Genomic DNA, 14,261 nt, shown 5'->3' with positions numbered 1-14,261 from the left:
TGGCTGCCAAGGGTCTTAGTTGTGGCATGCAGGATCTTTTGTTGTGGCACTCAAACTCTTAGTTGAAAGTATTCTTGTAGACTTTCATTTCTTCTTATGTGTTTCCTTAAAGTATTGTTCAAGACTTGATTTCTTATATTATGAAGTATAACTTAGTCAATAATATACATTATAGGCCTGTCAACTACTATGTAGCATTTTTCTTCTGTTTCTCTAGTTGCATGCTGATTTTCATTAAGGAACTCACCTAATCCCTTATGTATGTAGTTCCCAAATTTGACTGCTGTTACAGAAATAAAATAGAAGTAGTCTTCTTCAGGCTTCAGAGGCAAAAGAGCAGAGCAGCAGGCCTTTGATCTTGCTTCTAACCTGGCTGGACACTTCCCTGACTGGGAGTGACTGGAGGTGACTGCCTGCTATGAGTGCAAGACTTGCAGCACCTTAGATAAGATGGGGAAAGAATTTTGAGATTGTTGAGGGGGCCTGGCCAATCAAGCCCCAGACTTAACAACATTCCAACTTTTACAAGACAGAGTTTAGTTCAATTCAGTTCATTCGCTCAGTCCTGTCCGACTCTTTGTGACCCCATGGACTGCAGCACACCAACTCCTGGAGCTTGCTCAAATTCATCTCCATGCAACCATCTCATCCTCTGTTGTCCCCTTCTTCTGCCTTCAATCTTTCCTGGCGTCAGGGTCTTTTCAAATGAGTCAGTTCTTTGCATCAGGCGGCCAAAGTATTGGAGCTTCAGCATCAGTCCTTCCAATGAATATTCAGGACTGATCTCCTTTAGGATGGACTGGTTGGATCTCCTTGCAGTCCAAGGGACTCTCAAGAGTCTTCTCCAACATCACAGTTCAAAAGCATCACTTCTTCAGCGCTCACCTTTCTTTATAGTCCAACTCTCACATCCATACATGACTACTGGAAAAACCATAGCTTTGACTAGATGGACCTTTGTTGGCAAAGTAATGTCTCTACTTCTTAATATGCTGTGTAGGTTTGTCATAGCTTTTCTTCCAAGGAGCAAGTGTCTTTTAATTTCATGGTTGCAGTCACCTTCTGCAGTGATTTTGGAGCCCAAGAAAAGAAAGTTTGTCACTGATTTCACTCTTTGCCCATCTATTTCCCATGAAGTGATGGGACCGGATGCCATGATCTTCGTTTTTTGAATGTTGAGTTTTAAACCAGCTTTCTCACTCTTCCTCTTTTCACTTTTATCAAGAGCCTCTTTAGTTCTTCACTTTCTGCCATAAGAGTGATGTCATCTGGGTATCTGAGATTATCCCAGCAATCTTTTTTTTTTAATTAATTTATTTTAATTGGAGGCTAATTACTTTACAACATTGTGGTGGTTTTTGCCATACACTGACATGAATCAGCCACAGGTGTACATATGTCCCCCCATCCGGAACCCCCCTCCAAACCCCCTCCCCATCCCATCCCTCTGGGTTGGCCCAGTGAACTGGCTTTGCGTGCCCTGCTTCATGCATCAAACTTGGACTGGTCATCCATTTCACATATGGGAATAACATGTTTCAAAGCTATTCTCTCAAATCATCCCACCCTCACCTCCGACTGAGTCCAAAAGTCTGTTCTTTACATCTGTATCTCTTTTGCATATAGGGTGCCATTACCATCTTTCTAAATTCCATATATATGCGTTAATATGCTGTATTGGTGATTTTCTTTCTGAAATGGGTGGGCTCCGGTTTCATCCACCTCATTAGAACCAACTCAAATGCACTATTTTTTTTTATAGCTGAGAAATATTCCATTGCGTCTATGTACCACAACTTTCTTAGCCATTTGTCTGTCTCCTGGCAATCTTGATTCCAGCTTGTGCTTCATCCAGCCTGGATGGATGGACCCATTCCAACCTGGACCCATTTCACATGATGTACTCTGCATATAAGTTAAATAAGCAAACAAAGAGCATTAACATGAAACCAGGCTTGCAATTTGGTCACAGATTGATGAGGATATCTGTCCTGGGATTATAAGTGGGAACCCCGAACTGCAGTCTCACCCACGGAGTGGACACACTGCCTGGGACCTTTTCCCAACTGGGACTCCAGATGTTCTGTGACACAGGACTTCCCAGCGCTGACTAAGTCTGGATGTTGGTCAAAACCCAATTTGGGGGTGTATCCTCTGCTCTTTCAATATGCTAACATTAAATGTAAGGAAAAATAGAAAGCAAGCTAGATAGTTCTCTAATTTTTTGTTAACAAATCCTTTGAACCTGAGACAAAAGTGAAAACTTTTGGCAAAAACAACTGCCCATTGTACCTGGAGGACTCTTAGAAACACTGATGTCTTTGGTGCTATCCCCAGAAATTCTGACTTAAGTGATTTAGAATATAGCCATCCATTAGTTGGGAAGACCCCCTAGAGAAGGGAAAGGCTACCCACTCGAGTACTCTGGCCTGGAGAATTCCGTGGTCTGTATAGTCACAAAGAGTCGCACACGACTGAGCGTCTTTCACTTCACTTAGGTCTTCCCTTGCGGCTCAGCTGGTAAAGAATCCACCAGCAATGTGAGAGACCTGGGTTCGATCCCTGCGTTGGGAGCTCTGGAGAAGGGAAAGGCTACCTACTCCAGTATTCTGGCCTAGAGAATTCCATGGACTGTATAGTCCATGGGGTCGCAAAAGTGGGACATGACTGAGCAACTTTCACTTTCACCCATTAGAATTTTTAAAAAGCTCCCCAGGTGACTCCAATGAGCAGTCAGGTTTGAGAATCACTGCCAGTGTGTGTTCCCCCCAAAAGAGATCTTATCTCAGTCCTTAACCTTGGCCTGATTCGTTTAACCATAGTCCCAACCAGTTTCCACACTGATTAGCTCAAAAAATGTAGACCAGTTTGGTTAGCACAAACATTTCAGCAACTGGACTGAGTAGGGCAGGGGTTCCCCAACCTTTTTAGCACCAGAGACCAATTTCGTGGAAGACAAAAAATCTTTCCACAGACCCGTGGTGGAGGGGGGATGGTTTGGGGATGATTCAAGTGCATTACATTCATTTTGCACTGTATTTCTAATCTAATGCCACTGCAGATAAGATAGTGGCCCAGAGGTACCCTGGAGTAGGGGGATGTAGATTGCTCTTATCTTTTGTTAAAGATAAGAAAGTCCTTAGCTTTCAAGAGGCAGCAGCAAGATGGAAGGTCATGTGGGTATGAAGGCGAGAACAACTGGAGACAGCACTCAGGAGCGCAACTGCTGAGGGGGAGAATTGGAGAGCTGAGCCGTTCACGGAGTTCAGCCACCCTCTGAGCCCTGCTGTACTTTTGGACATCCCGTGAAGCCAGTTTGTACGACATACTATTTAAACTAGCTGGGATCTTGAACCATTTGAGAAATAGTAATAAATAGTTCCCCAGAACAAAAGGAAAGACAACAGACCTTTTATGTTGGAAGGTCTCAGAGAGGCCAAATGAGGCAGATAAGGGAAAATAGAACTATACATTTACACTAAATGTCCCAGTTTTAAAACCAGTATTTGACCAGGCCAGAGATTAATACTAACGTTAAGAAGGAATGTCTAGGAATTTTTAAAAATGTAAAATTTTATTTAAAATTAAATAATATAGTTCTACTACTAAAACTTTTAGTTTGCATTGGTTTCTTAGGACTGCCGTAACAAAGCCCCACAAAACTGAGTGGCTTGAAACAACAGAAATGTACTCAGTCATCATTCTGAAGTTTAAAGTCAACACGTTGGCGGGGCCCTGTTCCCTCTTGGCCAGGATCCTTCCTTGTCTTTCAGCTTCTGGTAGCCCCAGGTATCTTTTGGTTTACAAGAGCGTAACCCCATTTGTCTCAGTTTTCTTCTTGTGCATTTCTACATTTCAAGGACATCAGTCATATTGGATTAGACCCCGCTTCCCTGGTGGCTCAGAGGATAAAGTGTCTGCCTGCAATGCAGGAGACCCGGGTTCGATCCCTGGGTTGGGAAGATCCCCTGGAGAAGGAAATGGCAACCCACTCCAGTATTCTTGCCTGGAGAATCCCATGGACCGAGGAGCCTGGCGGGCTACAGTCCACAGGGTCTCAAAGAGTTGGACACGACTGAGCGACTTCACTTTAAGGACCTTATTAACTGATTACATCTACAAAGATCCCATTTTCAAATTAGGCCACGTTCTAAGGCACCAGGGAGTTAAGACTCCAGGGTATCTTTTAGGGAGACACAGTTCAATCCATAACAACAGTCAGCAGCTGGGGTAGGTGGAATAGGGCTCCCAAATACGCCCAAGTTTTAGTGAAATACTGAGACCAAAGTTAGATGTGAAGGGAAAAAATGTATCTAGACATGTTACGTTGATTCTAAAAGCATCCCGAAAGAAAGGGTGCTCTGCTTAGCTGGTCAGTCATGTCTGACTCCTTGAGACCCCATGGACTATATAGCCTGCCAGGCTCCTGTCCAAGGGCGTTCTCCAGGCAAGAACAGTGGAGTGGGTTGCCATTTCCTACTCCAGGAAAGAAAGGGTAGAACACTATAAATGAGCAAGAAGTGGGAGTTTAGAATCTACCCCTTCCTCTTCCCTGAACTCCAGATTCTCATATTTCATATTCCCAACTTGGGAATTTGGTATTTCTTATTTGATATTGCCACTTGGATAGCAACCAGGAATCTCAACATTTTGCCCAAGATATTACTCCAGGCTTTCCCCCTCCAAACCTACTTGCCCCTTTTATCAGTAAGTTGCAGCTCTTTCCAAGTGCTCAGTCCAAGAACCTGCAATTAATCCTTGACTCCTCTCTCTCAGTCATAACCTACATACAATTCATCAATTTCATTTAAAATATATCTTGAATGAAAGAAGTAAAGAAAGATTACCACTCTCATGAATAAAAATAAATGAAAAAAAAAATTACCACTCTCATGAATAATAATAAATGAAAAAAATATATATATCTTGACTGCTTCTCACTATCTCCATGGCTACCACCCATCTCTCTCCTGAGCTGTTACTGTAGCCTCTTTGATATCCTTCCTGCCTCTACTCTCGCTCTCCTCTAGTCTGTTTTTCAACATAGTATCCTGGGGTGAGCTTTAGCATGAGTCAAATAATGTCATGGAACTCTCTCATGATGGAACTCTCTCCAAAGGCACTCCAACTTAACTCCAAATTAAAGACAAAATCTTCCCAATGGCCTAGGAGGCCTCTCAATGGCACACACGATCTGACCCTCAACTACCTTTCTGATCCTATCTCCCTGCACGTCTTTCCTTTGCTCACTGTGCTTTAGCCTCAGTGGCCTTGCTTATTCTTTGAACTTCTCAGACTTATACCTACCTCAGGGCCTTTGTTCTGAGAATACATCTCTCTAAGTTACTCTATGGCTCACTTTTTTTCATTCAGGCCTCTGTTCAAATATTAACTGATCAGATCTGTCATCCAAACTCAATATTCTGCTGTACAGATCACCTCCTAAATATACTATTATACTTTTCCTTCTTTCGCTTATTCTCAGCATCCATCAACTAGAATGTAGTTTTATGTAGACAGGGACGTTTTCTGTTTATTGCTATTTTATCGCTTGTTTTATTAATATTTATCTCAGTATGAATGTTTTCCCTCTCCCATATTGTGAGACGTGATATGCACAAATACTCATAAAGGAACCTAGACAATGTGTCAGTTTTGCTTTCACACTTGTTAAGTGTCATGCTGGTGCTAAAGGGAACTATCGATTGATGGGCAATAAAGTTGCACTGGGTCTTGGATTTCTCCATGTTTCAGACCAGTTGTATTCTGCTTTCCTATTCATATTTTGAGTCCTCAGAACCAAATACTGACCATTATCTCACCCACTTATAATTAGGTTATCTACCCAACATCCTGCATGCCTCTTAGAAGATTTTTGTTTTATTTTTATCCTGTAAACTCAAACTTTCCCCTATCATCTTTCTGTCTTTCCTCCACATTGCCGTGCTTTACCTGAACTTTTCAAGCTCCAGGCAACCTGCCTCATCTCTCAGTAGATCCAAGCAAGGCAGGTCAAAAGCAAGGAAATGTTTTCTGGGATGGAAGAAAGTAGGGATTTAGTACAATAACTAGGACACCAGTTACCTGCTTTTGATTGGGTGGGACAGATGAGAGGTAATGAAAATCATGCTGGATGGAAGACAGTATTTGGGATTTTATGTACACACATAAGAACAAATGAACAAAAGGGTGCTTGCAGTGTGCTTAACATGCCCGGCCCCCCAGGAAGTTTCAGCTTTATACCTTGCAGTACTTTATCTTCTGTTCTCATTTGACCTCCTTAAAATGTGTTTTTAAACCCTAGTAAAGGCAGAAAATGTTAAGTTCTATGCAATATTTGGTACTCTGTATTAATGAGGGAATAAATGAAACTAGTTGTGCATGTCGCTTTACAAACAATTCTGGGAAAGGACAATTAGGAAAAAAGAAAATGTCTAGGGTGGGAACTGCAAACTGGACGGGAACTGCAAACTGGACAAGTTCTTCCCAAGCAATATGGGAATCTCCTAACTAATCTGTCAGTGATTATCAAACATTTGAATTACTTGACGTGTTCCGTAGACTGTTCATCCTTGCCCCCCCCACCCCTGACCCCCCCCACCAAGGCCTGGAGATTTGGATTCAGTGGAAGTATGTAGGATTTGATGGGTAGTAGATAAATTAAAGATCTAATGGCCTTTGAACTGTTTTTAGGAAACACTGCTTTTTAACCATCTAGTCTAAAAAAAAGATGAGGGCCTTTATTCTCTCATTTTTGGTGTCTCTGTTTTCAGAGGAGGGAATGGTTCCAGGGAAGGGGCAAGTATTTTTAAGGCTAAGTAGGTTTAACAACAACAAAAAAGCTGCTGGATAAAGTCTCTGTCTGGAGCACATTTTAGGATTGGCAGGCCCAGGTTCTTGAAATCCAGGACTCTAAAGCCTCTTTCCTTCTTGCTTCTTTACCCAAATTATAAAATAGCAAAACTACAACTATAGGGAATTGTGTTGGTATCAACATCTTATGGGGGGGGGGGGGGCGGGGGGGAATTACTATGGGTAACAGTGACTTTTGTATTACCTTATTCTGACAGTATTGCTTAATATCTAGAATTTGGGCAAAATATTGACTTCAGTGTAGGCATCTGAAAGGAACGGCAAAGTGAGACAAGAAGTGTGTGTAGATTAAAAATTACGTGAACTATGGATGAAAAATGTCACCTGCCATGTCTGTAATCAAAGGATGTGGCCATCAAGCCATCAGCCACTGCAGCCACCCTAGTCATCCTGGGATTCAGGATGGAGAAAAACAGGATACTGGTCCTAGATAGTGAAAGTGTGTATCAAGGAATGATGTCAGTCAGCCTGCTCTTCCAACTTTCCATACACATAATAAAGAACTGCTAAATTCATTGAGGTTTTTTCTTTAGCTGAAGTTTCTGATGAATATTCAACTACCTGGTTTGTTTTTGCAAAACTGCTATATATTCTGGTTCCTCCCTTACCTCCTCCAAACAGCCCCTCAGTGCTCGCTATTTGAAAGGCTGTCTCCCGGGCTTAGGAGTGTTAGTTGCTCAGTTGTGTCTGAGCCTTTGCCACCCCGTGGGCTGGAGTCTGCCAGCCTCCTCTGTCCATAGCATTCCGTAAGAAAGAATACCGGAGTGGGTAGCCATTCCCTTCTCCAGGGGATCTTCCCAACCCAGGCAATCAAACCCAGGTCTCCTGCCCTGCAGGCGGATTCTTGACCATCTAAACCACGAGGGAAGTCCATCTACGGGGACTTTTGTTGTTGTCCACAACAAATTACTGAATAAAACACAATTAGTAACCCAGGTTGTGCATTTTTCAGTGGACACACGGAATCAAGATAACCAGGTGCACTGTCAGTTTTCTATTCATGCTGGGGCATGGTATCAAAATATCGCTTTTTAAAGTAACATTAAATTTGGTTTTTGAGCTCAAGAGTTGACCCACTGGATCTACTGTAAAGTAACTAATGCTTAACTCCACCAGCCCCTCCCCCTAGTAGATTTACACTGACCACCCATCTCGCACGGTTTCACTGGAAAAGGTAAGTTACTTGTATGAGTGAACGATTGGTTCCTCTAGCTAGTTCTGGACCGATCGACAAAACTCGGTCCTATCCGGAGTTCTTCCTCTTCAACCTAAGAGAAAGGCCAGTTCTTACTAGAAAAAGAATCGGCGGTACAAAAAAGTACCGTAACAGACAACAAAAATGAAGTAAAAAGATGACAGCTTCTTCCCCTGAGAAGGTGGGTGGCTCTGAAAAGAACCTTTAGAACGTCAAGTGGCTGGGCGACTCGTGCGAGCGCCGCGTCCCGGCAGGGACTCACTTGGAGCTGGTGTACTTGGTGACCGCCTTGGTGCCCTCGGACACGGCGTGCTTCGCCAGCTCGCCGGGCAGCAGCAGGCGCACGGCCGTCTGGATCTCCCGGGACGTGATGGTCGAGCGCTTGTTGTAATGGGCCAAGCGCGACGCTTCGCCCGCGATGCGCTCGAAGATGTCGTTGACAAACGAGTTCATGATGCCCATGGCCTTGGACGAGATGCCGGTGTCCGGGTGCACCTGCTTCAGCACCTTGTACACGTAGATGGAATAGCTCTCCTTGCGGCTGCGCTTGCGCTTCTTGCCGTCCTTTTTCTGGGCTTTAGTGACGGCTTTCTTGGAGCCCCTTTTGGGCGCGGGAGCGGATTTTGCCGGCTCAGGCATCACGGCAAGCACAAGCTGCAGAACCTAGCGGAAACAGGCAGCACCCGGGCTGCCCAGCAGCGACTCGGTACTTGTAGAGGCTGCAGGCAAATTAAGGTTCTGATCACGCCCCGTTGCGATTGGCGAGTTTTCAGTGGCTCTCTCGCGAGGGAGACGAGGTTATGTAAATGAGTGGATTCTGACTGCGCTATCCTATTGGTCACGAGGCCGAGGATGTGCTGTGGCCAATCAAAGCGCTTCGTAGACAATCGCCGTTCTGCCTATAAAAGGGTGAAGCGAGGCCGTGGAGGGCGACTGTGTCGGGCGTTTGGCGGGAGCATCTGTTAGTTGGTGACGCTGTCATGTCTGGTCGTGGCAAGCAAGGCGGCAAGGCCCGTGCCAAGGCCAAGTCGCGCTCGTCCCGCGCAGGCTTGCAGTTCCCGGTAGGGCGGGTGCACCGTCTGCTGCGCAAGGGCAACTACGCTGAGCGCGTGGGGGCCGGCGCGCCCGTCTACATGGCGGCGGTCCTGGAGTACCTGACCGCCGAAATCCTGGAGCTGGCGGGTAATGCGGCGCGAGACAACAAGAAGACGCGCATCATCCCTCGTCACCTGCAGCTGGCCATCCGCAACGACGAGGAGCTGAACAAGCTGTTGGGCAAGGTCACCATCGCCCAGGGCGGCGTGTTGCCCAACATCCAGGCCGTGTTGCTCCCGAAGAAGACCGAGAGCCACCACAAGGCAAAGGGCAAGTGAGGCCGGTCTCCGGAAGCCCTACCTAGCGCTCCTGCCGAAGAGGCATCTGTAAAATCAAAAAGGCTCTTTTCAGAGCCACCCACGCTTTCAAATAAAGAGTTGTTAACAGTAACTTCTCGATTCCAACCATGCCGCTAGTAAACGGGGAAGCCCAGCCTGGGCTGTGGTCGATCGTAAAACCTAGGGCTTAAGCCAGGTGAAGGTAGGAGACTTGAGCGCGCCACGGTCGCTTCAGTTCTAAGTGCTCCGCGATGGCTTGTATTTGGAGTCGGATGTCTAGTGCTCGACACCACTTGTTCCCCAGGCCTTTGCCCAACTTGGCGGTCTACGTACCAGCGGGATGTTCCGTCACACACGCATACATCTGGGACACCCCGGTCTGTTAAGGAAGCGGGCAGGTTTGAAAAGGATGGCGGTTGGGCTTTTGACTTTAGTCTACTGTCTTAAAGGGATAAAGATGCCTTAGCGGTGGAGGTACAGGTCCCCAGTTCGGCTTTTGGAAACGGGATCTCGCTCCCTGCCGCGGGGGAGATAACTTTCCGACCTTTGAAGCACCGAAAGGCGGAAAACAAGATCCGTCCGTCCAGCCAGCCAGGCCAGGGGACCTCTGGAAAAAGTAACAATGCGTTCAGGGTGCTGGGGGCGGGGGTGCTGCAAACAGAAGGTCGAGCTTCAGTTTGGGAGTTAGCGTAGAAAAGAAGAGGGTATCGCAGGTAGTGTGTTCTAAGGGACTGAGAAGGAACATTGTCACAGCTGCTCTCAAATATGACGACTCTCACCCTGAAGTTAATGAAAACCGAGGAGGGGAAAAACTAGACAAACTGGAAAGTAGAAAGGGAGGCGGATGGGCCGGGGGGGTGGGGCGGCGGGGCGGCGTAGGGAGGGGTCGGCCCAAGCCAATCAGTGGCGCCAAAGAGGATGACGCCCCAGCCAATGGATAGCCAGCGCGGGACTTTCAAGTATTGTCCCGCCCAACTGGGAAAAGACTGTGCCTATAAAGACTGCTGCAGCGGCCGCACCCCTGGTTACTCTCCCTGCGCGGCGCTGCTCCCGTAAGTTCGCGTCTTGGTTCGCTATGGCTCGTACGAAGCAGACTGCCCGCAAGTCGACCGGTGGCAAGGCCCCGCGGAAGCAGCTGGCCACCAAGGCGGCTCGCAAGAGCGCGCCGGCCACGGGCGGCGTCAAGAAGCCGCACCGCTACCGGCCGGGTACCGTGGCCCTGCGGGAGATCCGGCGCTACCAGAAGTCGACCGAGCTGCTGATCCGCAAGCTGCCGTTCCAGCGGCTGGTGCGCGAGATCGCGCAGGACTTCAAGACGGACCTGCGCTTCCAGAGCTCGGCCGTGATGGCGCTGCAGGAGGCGAGCGAGGCCTACCTGGTGGGGCTGTTTGAAGACACGAACCTGTGCGCCATCCACGCCAAGCGCGTGACCATCATGCCCAAAGACATCCAGCTGGCTCGCCGCATCCGCGGGGAGCGGGCTTAAGAAGTGTGCGCTCGGCTCGAGGTTCCATCAAATCCAAAGGCTCTTTTCAGAGCCACCCACGACTACACTTGAAAGAGGCTGTGTCGCTTGTCCGCCCTCTCTTGGCAGGCCTTCGCATACTCCGCGAGCGTAGGGCGCGCTCAAGACGGGAGGACCGTAGAGCGCGCCAAGCACTGGACTCCCAACAGATCAACAGGCTAGAGGCCAGTTGTACGGTCTAAACCCCTGCTTGCTGCTGCCTTCCCGGGTGTCAGTAACTTCAGAGTTGGGTCAGTGTGCTTGTCTCGGCTGGCGGGTTGCCGCCGCTTCCTTGGGCGCCCTAAAACGTCCAACTTCGCTGCTTAGATGTGGCCCTGCGTTTTCTCGTAGGTTGGGGCTCTTCTAGCGCTTTTGTCTTGCAGTCTAGGCCACCATTATAATTTTCCCGGGAGCATAATGAGCTGTGAGTAGGTGCGGGGCGACTGGCGGTGTGGGGAGCTGGGTTGAGAGACAGCGGAGTTACTTGGAGACGCTCGGGATTCGCGGGTCAAAGGGCGCGGGGTTTGGGTTTTAGGCGGTTGAGATCCGCGTACAGATTGGACTTCGTCACCGGTGCCGGAAAGGTCCCCTCCGGGCGCTTGGCTCCCCCGCTCCGGAGGGATACCGCCACCCGGGGCCTGGCCCACTTCTGCCGAGTAAAGTGCTGCATTTTATCGCTAAGTGCCAGTAATTTGAGGCCTCACTCCCTCCCCTCATAACCGGGGATGAATGACAGGGTGCTTGTACAGATCCTAAAGCCACTTTGGTGAGCTGCGTCTTAAAGGGATTGCTTTCCTGCCCAGTTGCACAAAGAGACTCCGTGAGGCTATCGCTTCAACCTCTGGTAGTGTCTATACCTGTTTTACTCAGACATGTGGGAAGTCTCTTCTCAGGTTTTGGGTTACTAAGTGAAAGGAAAGAAACGGGGCTCTGAGCTGAAGTTTGGGGAAGAGATCAAACAGGCAGAGCATGGTCTTCCTTTGGGGAGATGACGTCGTCTCCCCACCCCCCACCCCCGCCGTTAGGAAATAGAATGGAAGCCTGAGAAGATTCTTGTACCATTTGGGTCGGGGGTGGGGGGCGTGAACGGGGTGGCGGGGGATGGAAGTGCAAGGCCTCTAATGGGCAGCAGAGTGGGGGCAAGGTCTTGCACAGCACTTCACAGATAATCAGACACAAAGGCTGTACAGGTCTTATGTGATACCTTTTCTTAACCTTCTCAGTCATCTATCTGAACTTGGAAGAGGCCAAGACCTGTTCTGTCTCAGCACAGACAGATAAAAAAGCATTTGTTATGGAAGTCAGTGAGAATACAGAGGGAAAAGGAAAGATACTTTTTTTTCCTTTTTTTCTTAAGCTTTACTTACTTTTGAAATGTATCAGAAAAGAGAAGAGCAAGGTTGCCACTTCTTTCTGCTCCAGGGTCACAGCAATTTCCAGAGCATGCCTCCAGGTCTCTGCCTAGACCCTGATTACCTGCTTAGGTCCTCAATGCAGGGTGGATCCAGGACCTGTGTCAGTACTCTGAGTTAAGAAGTAGTAACTTTTAAGGTGTGGTGGGGCACCACCTTTGCACCCATCAGCTCATCCATCCTCATGGTAAAACTTTCAGGGACAGACAGACATAGGGCTTTCTGAGGTACAGCTTGAATTCTCAGTTGAGTGACTTGATTTGCTGGCATATTGAGTGCAGCGCTTGCACAGCATCTTTTAGGATTTGAAATAGCTTAGCTGGAATTCTATCACCTCCACTAAGCTAGTGATGCTTAGTTAGTGTAGTGATGTTTGTAGTGATGCTTCCCAAGGCCCGCTTGACTTCTCATTCCAGGATGTTTGGCTCGAGGTGAGTGATCACACCGTTGTGGTTATCTGGGTCATTAACATCTTTTTTGTCTAGTTCTTCTGTGTATTCTTGCCACCTGTTATTAGTATCTTCTGCTTCTGTTAGGACCATTCTGTTTCTCTCCTTTATTGTGCCCATCTTTGCATGAAATATTCCCTTGGTATATCCAATTTTCTTGAAGAGGTCTCTAGTCTCCCAGTCTATTGTTTTCCTCTATTTCTTTGCCTTGATCACTGAGGAAGGCTTTATTTCTCCTTGCTATCCATTGGAACTCTGCATTCAGATGGGTATATCTTTCCTTTTCTCCTTTGCCTTTAGGTTCTCTTTTCTCAGCTATTTGTAAGGCCGCCTCAGACAGCATTTTCCTTTTTTGCATTTCTGGCGGGTTACATAACAACAACAGCAAAAGGAAAGATCCTAACTTGAATAATCTGGTTTCAGAACTCATGGAACAAGAATTGGAACAATTATTTCCAACAAGAAGTGTAACTGATCTGTCCATTAGCTCCCTGCAGGCAGATCTATATGGGAAGCCAAACTACAATCAGAAAGACTGGAAGAGCCTGGAGGCAGATGACTTCAGTGGCTGCCATTACTCAACCAGGGTACCATTTCACTCTAAAGGCTGCCTCATGACAAGAACTGGAAATGCTCACTAGAGAGTCAGGGTACATCTGCCTTGGAGGGTACTTTGATGGTTGCAACCCCCTTGTTCCCTCCTCTCCTCCCTCGTTTCCAGCCCTCTTCTCTAATAAGGTTGTGGGTAAGAAATTACTTTCTTGTAATCATAGTCTTCTACTCTACTACCAGATAAGAAATCCCAGAGTTCACTGAACAGAAAGGCCAAATAAAGATGTTCAAATCACAGTTAATTGAATCCATTTAAAACATGAAACAAAGAGCAAGGGAAAATGACGAGCAAGGGTAAACTAACATACATATTAGTAGAACAGGCTTCAATGATGGGGGAAGTACAACACTGTATCCAATGCTGAGTTACACAGTTTTCTGTCCTGTCTTGCTCTGTGGCATCAGCCTTCCCCTTTATGCTGCAGTTAAAAGGACTAGAGACTGGGCAAGGGGACTCAGCAGACAGAAGGTGCTTGATCCTAATTTAAGCTTGTTCAGTCAGTGAGATACAGGGGCAAGTGTGTCTGGCAGTCATTGTAATTCACCAATAATTTGCTGAGCAGCTATGGATTTCTCTGTGTTTAGCATGCAGAGGACATTTTGGGCAACAGTGGCTGTCACCAGTGGATGGCTAATAGAAGCCATGAATACTCAGCACTTCATGTATCTCATGAATATCTGATATGGTGCTTACTTGGTACTTCTACCCTTTCCTATATCTATGTAGGAAGATGCTCTATTTATATTTAACATTTCTCACAGGCTGTGTTACCTACTTGTTATAACTTTCTACTCTTTATACACATTTTAACAGTCAAGTCAGCTGGCAAGTTTGATTCTTTA

The 14,261-nt window shown here is 46.9% G+C and overlaps 3 protein-coding genes across 3 annotated transcripts; 2 read left to right on the top strand and 1 right to left on the bottom strand.

Moving 5' to 3' along the window:
• Positions 1 to 8,136: 8,136 nt before the first annotated feature.
• On the bottom strand, positions 8,137 to 8,808 carry LOC122433957 (histone H2B type 2-E-like). The gene has a single exon (XM_043457064.1). It carries the CDS (start codon positions 8,705 to 8,707, stop codon positions 8,327 to 8,329), a length of 381 nt encoding a protein of 126 aa, XP_043312999.1. The 5' UTR covers positions 8,708 to 8,808; the 3' UTR covers positions 8,137 to 8,326.
• A 168-nt stretch (positions 8,809 to 8,976) lies between these two features.
• Positions 8,977 to 9,552, top strand: LOC122433948 (histone H2A type 2-A). The gene has a single exon (XM_043457054.1). The coding sequence runs from the start codon at positions 9,049 to 9,051 to the stop codon at positions 9,439 to 9,441; it is 393 nt and encodes a 130-aa protein (XP_043312989.1). The 5' UTR covers positions 8,977 to 9,048; the 3' UTR covers positions 9,442 to 9,552.
• Positions 9,553 to 10,460: 908 nt separating this feature from the next.
• LOC122433936 (histone H3) lies at positions 10,461 to 10,990 on the top strand. Its single transcript, XM_043457027.1, has one exon. It carries the CDS (start codon positions 10,517 to 10,519, stop codon positions 10,925 to 10,927), a length of 411 nt encoding a protein of 136 aa, XP_043312962.1. The 5' UTR covers positions 10,461 to 10,516; the 3' UTR covers positions 10,928 to 10,990.
• The last annotated feature ends 3,271 nt before the right edge of the window (positions 10,991 to 14,261 follow it).

Source organism: Cervus canadensis, chromosome 2, assembly GCF_019320065.1.
Source record: "Cervus canadensis isolate Bull #8, Minnesota chromosome 2, ASM1932006v1, whole genome shotgun sequence".
Taxonomy (NCBI): domain Eukaryota; kingdom Metazoa; phylum Chordata; class Mammalia; order Artiodactyla; family Cervidae; genus Cervus; species Cervus canadensis.
The sequence above is the reverse complement of the archived record's forward strand: the minus strand, read 5'-3'. Positions and strand labels throughout refer to the sequence as shown.